Genomic DNA, 8116 nt, shown 5'->3' with positions numbered 1-8116 from the left:
AACAATTAAATAATTTAAAAACATGTATAAACGTTTAGGTATGTTCCAAAAACATTCCGCATACCAGCTGCCATAAAGATTGAATATTTGAAAGAGGAAAACGTCGAATTAATGTCTCATTTTCCATATTCACCTGATTTATCGCCTAATGAACTTTTCTTGTAGCCCACTGTCAAACAAAAGATGAACGGGCAGCAATTTTCAGCTCAAGAAGCTGTTGAAGACTTAAAACCACGTGTAAACGATATTAGCTTCAAATTGAAAAAAATTTTCCCAGAATTAGTAAAAATATATTGACATTAACGGCGAATATTTCGAAAAGCAATAAAATACTTTGTCTCGAAGTTGTTCGTTTCTGTTTTTGTAAAAACTTGAAAAGCAATCCTCATATACTAGACCAGTCCTATGTCCTTTTATAACGTGGAAAGCTGTTAATTACGACGTATACTTCACTATTTTACTCCGCCGTATATTTAATTCAAAAGTATTTTTACAAAGACAACAGTTTTTATTAGCTTTCGTCATCGTACACTTTGTAGAGGAACTTTGGTTGATCAAGAACTGTATTTCAAGAGTGGCGATTGCTTTTGTTCCTAGAGACAAATCTCTGCGTTAATTATGATTAATATCGTTATTGCTTACTATCACTGAATCAAGATATTTTAAGCTATTAACTAAGGACATAAGGTAACGTAAAATTCAAGTCGTAATGCATACGGACTCAATATTTTTAAAAAATAATGTCTGAACGGGAAGTTTGGGAGATTTGCATCATTCGCCTCTTATGGATTAATGAAAAATTAACGGAAAATTGGAACTTCTAAAAGCAAATTATTCCTACAGTTTTGCTTTCTTCCAACTTGGTTACAAGATTGTTCTATTCACAATAATTTTGGTGTTCCCGCGGTTAGGTGAGAAATACTTATGGCCACCCAAATTAATAAATGATTTTTATTTGGGATCAGTAAAAACAAAACTGAAAAACTAAGAGGGGTGGATTATTTAACCCTTTATTCTTCTTCTTTCTCCTTTCTTAAGACTTAGACTCCAATATCGTCGTCTCGATCTCCCGAATCTTACTATACCCTGAATTTTAATACCTTCTCTTATAGGCACACTCCTTTAAGAGCTTTCAATGTTTTCATCTCTGTTGCCGTTATCATGTTCTTCGTTTTTGTTGTGTCCACTAGAGTTTCCCCTGCATATGTAAGTATAGATTTTTCCTTACGGAGTCCCGCAGATTACCAGAGATTCTTGAGGCCATTTTTACTTGGGTTCATACCTCTTGCTGAAGTTTTTGGAGCTTGTATGTATGTAAATTGCATACATTGGTGAATGTCGTTGTCGTTTACAGCTAGTTTACATCTTGTCGGCTGTTTGATTCTGTTTTTTCCACAGATATATGCATATTGAGGTTTTCGGCTGTTGCTTGGAACCGATACAGCAAACGTTGTAGGTCATCCTCGTTATCGGCTACCAAGATCGGCGTAGCATAATATTTTTATTGATCTTCGACCCATCTTGTACCCTTCAAAATATTCTTATATGTTATTAATTATTTTATCCATAATTAATTTGGAGCTTGTCCGGTAAACCCCTGTTGTGGTTTACCGGACATGTGTTTATGTAATTTACTGGTAGCCTGTGTTCCCGAATTATATCAATGATGTCGGCTATTTGAACCCCATCAAATTGTTTTCTTGAGAATCATAAAATAAAGGAACAGGGGTTTTTAATATTCAATAGATTTATTAATAATTTGTCTGGGGATGAAAATTGCGACTATTGTCGATCTATTTTCTATGAAGCTTTGTTATTCTTCGCTTAATTCTATTCTATAATTACTTTTTTTGTCATTATTTCGTTCAGCAGCTTTCTCACGCTGTTCAGAAAAGATATCATATATCAGTAGGTACTTTTGGGTCGATATAATTTTTTGAAATTATTTTGTGTTCCTAGCTCAGGTCCTCCGTGCTTAAGGATTTAGTTTGCGATTCGTTCAAGACTGTTTTTCAATTCAATTTTTCAATTTATTTATTCTTTAGAATCTACTTTATTTCCCACTGTAGGAAAAAGCATGAAAACGATTTTTTTGAAGTAAAACATATACTTCTTTTCATTCAATAAAAAACTGATAATTTTTTGCTCTTGTTTGGATACTGATTGATTTCGATTCTAATACGTGGGTTATTTAGAGTAGAGTAGGAACCTATTGAAGCAATTGATATTATTATTACGGTATATTGAAATTTACACTGACAATTGTAATCAGTTGGTTAAAGATTTTACATATTCTTATGTTTTCTTCGATAATCAACGGACACCTACTGGATAAAACACATCAGTTTCAATATTCAGTATAGAGAACAGAAATCTAATTTCATCACAACATTCAACAAATCAAAAGCATTCCATATATATCAATTACGCCACTGTTGAAATAACATTACCCCTTGCTGCCGCAACACTCAAGATATTTGTAACACAGTAGGAGAATGAGGGAAGGATGACCGATTCAAATTCATTGGTGGAGCTCTTTTTTCCTAAAAGTATATGAAGAAGTATGAAAATTTAATAGGGAAAAGATGAAAATGACTTTTATGATTACAAATCTTCATACCAGACTTGATTTTAAAATCGTAGTTCGTTTCTAAGGTTCCTCTTAAAACATGAGCAGTTAAGTTTTACAGAACTGTATTAATTTATTACACTAGTCCACAATAGATCTGTTGCCGATGAAATCTTAGCTGTTGCTGACTACATATGTAGTTTTAGCTATATAGGAACCGAAAAAACATGTATTTACTTAGACAAACTTTAGTAAAAAAATAATTATTGAGTCCTCTCTGATGTATAGACTTTGGAAAATTACATATCAGAGATTTGATACATACACTTTCCTTGCGCTTCGCTCGTATCTCCTAAATTTTTCAGAAAATTGTCCAGGTGAATATGGAGGTAATTGAGTTTTATACTCATATTGCAATCCATATTTTTTAAATGTTGCAGAAAGTCTTCTACAAGTCAATATAATTCTCAGAGTTTTTATAACTGCCCCACAAAAACGAAAGCTGAACAAGCCTTTAGTTCCAGCTCCAATTCTTCTCTTCTAGTTCTAACTAATTTCTAAAATGAGCGTATTTCGTACTGCACTTGTATGACTCACTGAAACCCTTCGTTTTCAAGCTAAATCTCTTTGAGGCGTTAGCATACCACGAATGGCTGTTCTTCGCTCAAATTGCGTTTGCTCTGCTCCTTCGTTGCTCTGTAATTTCTTTAGCTGTTACTTGACGTGATTGGGTAATCGACCAATTTGTCCCGTTTCTTCGGCCGTAAAATTATCATCATAATCCTCAAGATATTCTCGGGATTGAATTTTTCAATCTTTTTTGAAATATTTAGCATTGTAGGCTCAATGACTACATATAAAGAGTGTCTGTTCTGCGTTATTCGAGACTTGCCCGCAAGCAAGACAAGTGCGACATCTACTTCTCCTTGTTTGAACAGGCAGGATCTAAAGTAACCGTGTCCAGACAATATTTGATTCCATGAATAGTTCACCCCCGTAATATCTCTTTTTGTACCCTTTGCCATAAGATAAGAGGCGTGCAGTCCATCTACCTCGTTGATCCGTATCATACCATTGCAACCATGAGACCATGGTCACGCTAGTCCGCTTTTCAAATTCAAAGCACTTCTTTACCTTCTCTCTATAATCTTAAACACTGCACACACTAATGAGGAAAAGAAGGAAAGAAAACTCAACGTACGATAGGGACATCGCAACACTTTGACTTGGTGAAACGGTTTTTTCATTTATAATTGAAATTCCGTCCATACTCATAATTTCGTTTTCAACTCGAAGTATTTGATGAATGTAAAAATTCTATTCCATACTATGAAGGGTTAGAAGGAAGTAAATGTGACTACGGCACTGTTTTAACGTCAAAGTCACTTCCACAGCGCTCTATATAAACTCAAGAGAGCCCTGTCTATTCCAGTTATTCCTAACAAACACTTCCTACAATGAATATCTCACTAACAGTTACCGCTATTTTATTTATAATTTTATATTTTGAAAATGTGGCATGCGACGAAGTAGAAAAGAAAGAAGATGACAAATATTCAGCGCCAGTTTGGTTTGGACCTAGGATAGGAAGGAAGAAAAGGGGACTTTTTGAGGAAGGATATAAAAATTTGGACAAAGAAGAATTAGAAGCGTTGCTGGAATTTATTAGGAAGAGTCCATGGACAATTATGTTGTTCAATAATGGTAAGTTGGAGAATTTTTTAGATCTGGAGAAAATGGTGAGTTTTTGAAGTTCAATTCGATGAATTTAACGATCTTGTTATCGATACAGTGTCAAAGGGGTCCTTCCTTTTTTGGTTCTTTCTTCAAAATTCTCCAATAATGTACCTTAATAGTCAATGGTTCTTGTTTTTACCTTTACTAAATTATCAAGAATCGTCTTTAACACATCTAGAATCACTAAAAAAAATTATCCGTGAGATACCTTTTATAAAATCCTCACTCTTCAGTTTTACTTTTCTTAGAACTTCACTTTTACTTATTTCTGTTTATAATCAAAAATATCATTTGATTTTCGTGATGATTCGTCTTATTTGAGGTCCATTTTCTATTAAAATCAGTTCTAAATACCAAATTTGGATAAAGATCGAAGTAGGTCGTAACGTAAATTTTTACATTTTCAACTGTTTTTAATAGAAAATAAACCTAAAATCAAGATAAATAATCACGAAGAATATAAAAAGGTCTAAGAAATAAAAAGTTTAAAAAAATGTATCATTTGATATAGAATATCCCATACTTTTTATGGTGAGAACTGTTTGTTGACCTCTCTAGTTTTATTCTCAATGTGTTGGAGATGATTTTTCATTGATCAGATTTTTCTTCATTATTCATTTAGGATTTATCATGAAGCGTATTACAGTAGTTTTTCTACTTTTATTTAATTATTATTTCCAGTGAAACTGCTTTTTCTAGATATAGATCGACAGCGTCGAGCTTCGTTTCTATTTTCCTGGAGAAGTTACCATAAAAGTTTTAATCCAAATTTTTACCATAACGGTATTTTTCTCAGTTAAAAAACAATGCTTAATGGGCACATGTAATTCCACTTTTTATAAACAATTAGTACGTTCAGTGGGATAAAATCTAAACCTTCCACATAGAATCAAAAATACCGTTTACAGTGAAAAATCTGAATGGAATTTTGCAATGATAGAAAGTATCAATTAGATGGAATTAGATGGCGAAAGAATTGGCGTTGATTTTAAATAATTGGGCTGTGAACATGAAAAGAAAAGATGGAACAGAGAACTAACAAGTGCAGCCTATTTCAAGAAGAATAATATAAGGAAATGACCTGTCCGCGACGAAAACTAAAAAAAAGAAACAAAGTTCGATAGCATTAAGTTCCGTAGAAATAACGAAAATGATAATATTATGGGATGAAAATACCCCCGAAGAAATGCAGCATATAGCCACGTATAATTAACTTGGCGTTGTAGGGAGGTTGCTTCTTGTTTGATTGACTTATTTTGTATCGAATCAAACAGATTCTGTAACAAATATAAATCGAGTTAAGTATAACCCTGTATTCAGCAAGACTAGCCTAAGCAAATTTTTAATAGAAAACAACGACAGCAACGTTTCTCCTGTCAGATTATCTGAAAAATTGATAATAAAAAGGGGCACAAATATAAAAATTCACAGATTATGTATGATAAATTCGATTCAAAATTGAACAAAATCGTCTGCCGAAGCGATTGGCTTGAATACCAAGGAAAAAAAAATTCTAATCACTCCAATAGATCGACCACGGTTAATCGATTGGCACAAAAGTTGTGCGCAAGAGTAAGAGCTTCTCAAAATTACGTGTAACAACAATGCCAACTTAATAAAACCCTATTTGAATATTGACGCAGAACATCATAACCATAGGTATTGGAAATGCATCTTCATCATTTATAGAAACTAACACGTCTGGATCTTCACTCAACTTTTCTAATTGTTCTTTTGTTAATTGCACCTTTAAATAAATAATAAATATTAATAAATTAATAAATAAATTGCTCAAAAATTTTATAACAACTTTACCAAGCTTTTCGCTTATAAGCTACCTCCGCGTCGGTCTGTTTCCAAGCAACAAGGTTTCGAAATCTGTTTTAAATTTTTTTCGAACAACTATCAATTTCATTGGGTTATTACTATTGACAATGAATTTTGAGTTTACTGAATAACGGATGATTATTAAAAATTAATAGTGTGGGTAATATACTTCTCTAATTTTGTTATTATCAACATATTTTATTTAAATCATTCTTAAAGACTAATTGTACCAATATTTAAGCCAAAAATTATATTTCTTAGTGAATATATCGATTCATTATATACTGAGAGGTGATAAGGAAAATTCTGAGAATTGGTAAAAATGAGCTTCACCAAAAAGAATTTTATACGATAGTCCTTCACACTTATAGACTGTAACCAAAGTCATACTAAGATTACAAATTTCTAATTTACTTTTAGGTAGAGGCCATCTCCTGAACTTTAGCCCAAAAGAAACAAAATTAAATAATTTAAACGAAGATGAAATCACTGAAATGGTCCAAAGATCGATGTTTGCGCCAAGATTGGGAAGGTCAACATTTTACTCAAAGTTAGGTAGAGATAATGAAATGGAGTGATTTAACGTGTTTTTAGAAATGTAGTAATAATAAAAAATAATATATAATTTGAGTTTCATTTAGTCTCAAAAAATATTCCATCCAAACAATATAATATTTCAGTATTACGATTGCCAATCTCGTTTTTGTAGTATTTGAAACTAATTCTAAGCGAAGTAAGTTCAAAAGAAGAATTACAGATTACATGACATCAAACAAGAGGCTCAAACTATTAATTTCGTTTTAGCTAAGATATGCATAAGTATCTATAGTATTCAAAATGAATACGTCAATTGACGACGTGCATTTTTTGATGTATAGCCTTCATAGTACTTCAGAGTGAATTATAAAAATTCAATTCCTCTTCTTATTATCTTATCTTTATACTCATATTTTCGATAGTTTTCCCTTTATATCGTTCAATTTCCTGATCTATACTTTGTGTTTTGTCCTTTGTCTCTAGTTTTTTTTTATTTACTCACTCCCATTATTTTTCTGTAGAGTTTTTGTTGCTTCACCTCTTTATGCCTTTACCCATTGGTCTGTTTAATTGTTATTTCAATGATTATTGATGCCATTATCTTTTTCTAGGTTCGTCCTCAGCCCATTTCGTTTTACCTACTATGTTTTCCAATTGTTTTCTCTACTCAATTCTCTACACTTTTTTCAAACTGCTTAATTTTCAGTTGATTTCTTCAACTTCTAAGTCTAAGTCATCTTTGTGTCTGTTATTTATTATCATAACTTTGGTTTTTTTATATTTATTTCTCTCAGCTTCTACTTTACATAGATTTATCAATTTCTGCATTTTATTTTCTAAATTCCCTGTATATAAAAACCATTTATGTGACCAATATAAATTCTAAAATCCTCATTGTTTTATTACTTTTTCATAAAAAACAAATTTAATATTCTTCTTCGTATTGGTATAGAAATATTACTTTTATCACGAACTCGTCCACTGATATTGATCGTGAAGCCGGCCCTATTATGTTATCGAGGCTAAAGTATGGTGGATGCGTCGAGAACTTTAAGGTGGACGCCAGAATCAGTGATTAATTTGATGTCATATTGAACACATCGGGATAGTAAAAAGTTAACCAAGCGGTGCGTATTCGAGTAAATTAGGGAATTAACCGTATAAGTATTGGTGAATAGTTTAGTGACAAGTGTTCGTGGATAGTTTAGTGTTTGTGTATAAATGAATTACATAAGTAAAATAGACCGTGTCTATAAATTCATCCCACCGTTTAAAAATTGTTCAAATAAATAAGAAGTATATTACATTGGTGTCAGGTATGGGTTTATATAAATAAATAGTAACGTAAAAATGGCCAAGAGACTAGGTAAACTGAAAGTGACGGAACGAAAACATCTGATAAGAAGAATAAATTAGTAGAAAAGCTCAAGTGGCAATAGTATGTGA

General features: G+C 32.2%; 1 protein-coding gene across 1 annotated transcript; it reads left to right on the top strand.

Moving 5' to 3' along the window:
* The first annotated feature begins 4019 nt into the window (after positions 1 to 4019).
* On the top strand, positions 4020 to 6735 carry LOC130904008 (uncharacterized). The gene is made up of 2 exons (XM_057816492.1): positions 4020 to 4273; positions 6554 to 6735. The coding sequence occupies exons 1-2, from the start codon at positions 4027 to 4029 to the stop codon at positions 6709 to 6711; spliced, it is 405 nt and encodes a 134-aa protein (XP_057672475.1). The 5' UTR covers positions 4020 to 4026; the 3' UTR covers positions 6712 to 6735.
* Positions 6736 to 8116: the final 1381 nt, after the last annotated feature.

Source organism: Diorhabda carinulata, chromosome 2 (genome assembly GCF_026250575.1).
Source record: "Diorhabda carinulata isolate Delta chromosome 2, icDioCari1.1, whole genome shotgun sequence".
NCBI lineage: Eukaryota > Metazoa > Arthropoda > Insecta > Coleoptera > Chrysomelidae > Diorhabda > Diorhabda carinulata.
Note: the sequence above shows the minus strand (reverse complement) of the source record. Positions and strands in the feature narration are given on the sequence as shown.

Excerpts from the sequence above, each read along its gene's own strand:
- LOC130904008 (XM_057816492.1), top strand. The coding sequence starts at position 4,027 with ATGAATATCTCACTAACAGTTACCGCTATTTTATTTATAATTTTATAT. Across the intron at positions 4,274-6,553 it reads AATTATGTTGTTCAATAATG|GTAGAGGCCATCTCCTGAAC; the intron begins GTAAGTTGGAGA and ends ATTTACTTTTAG.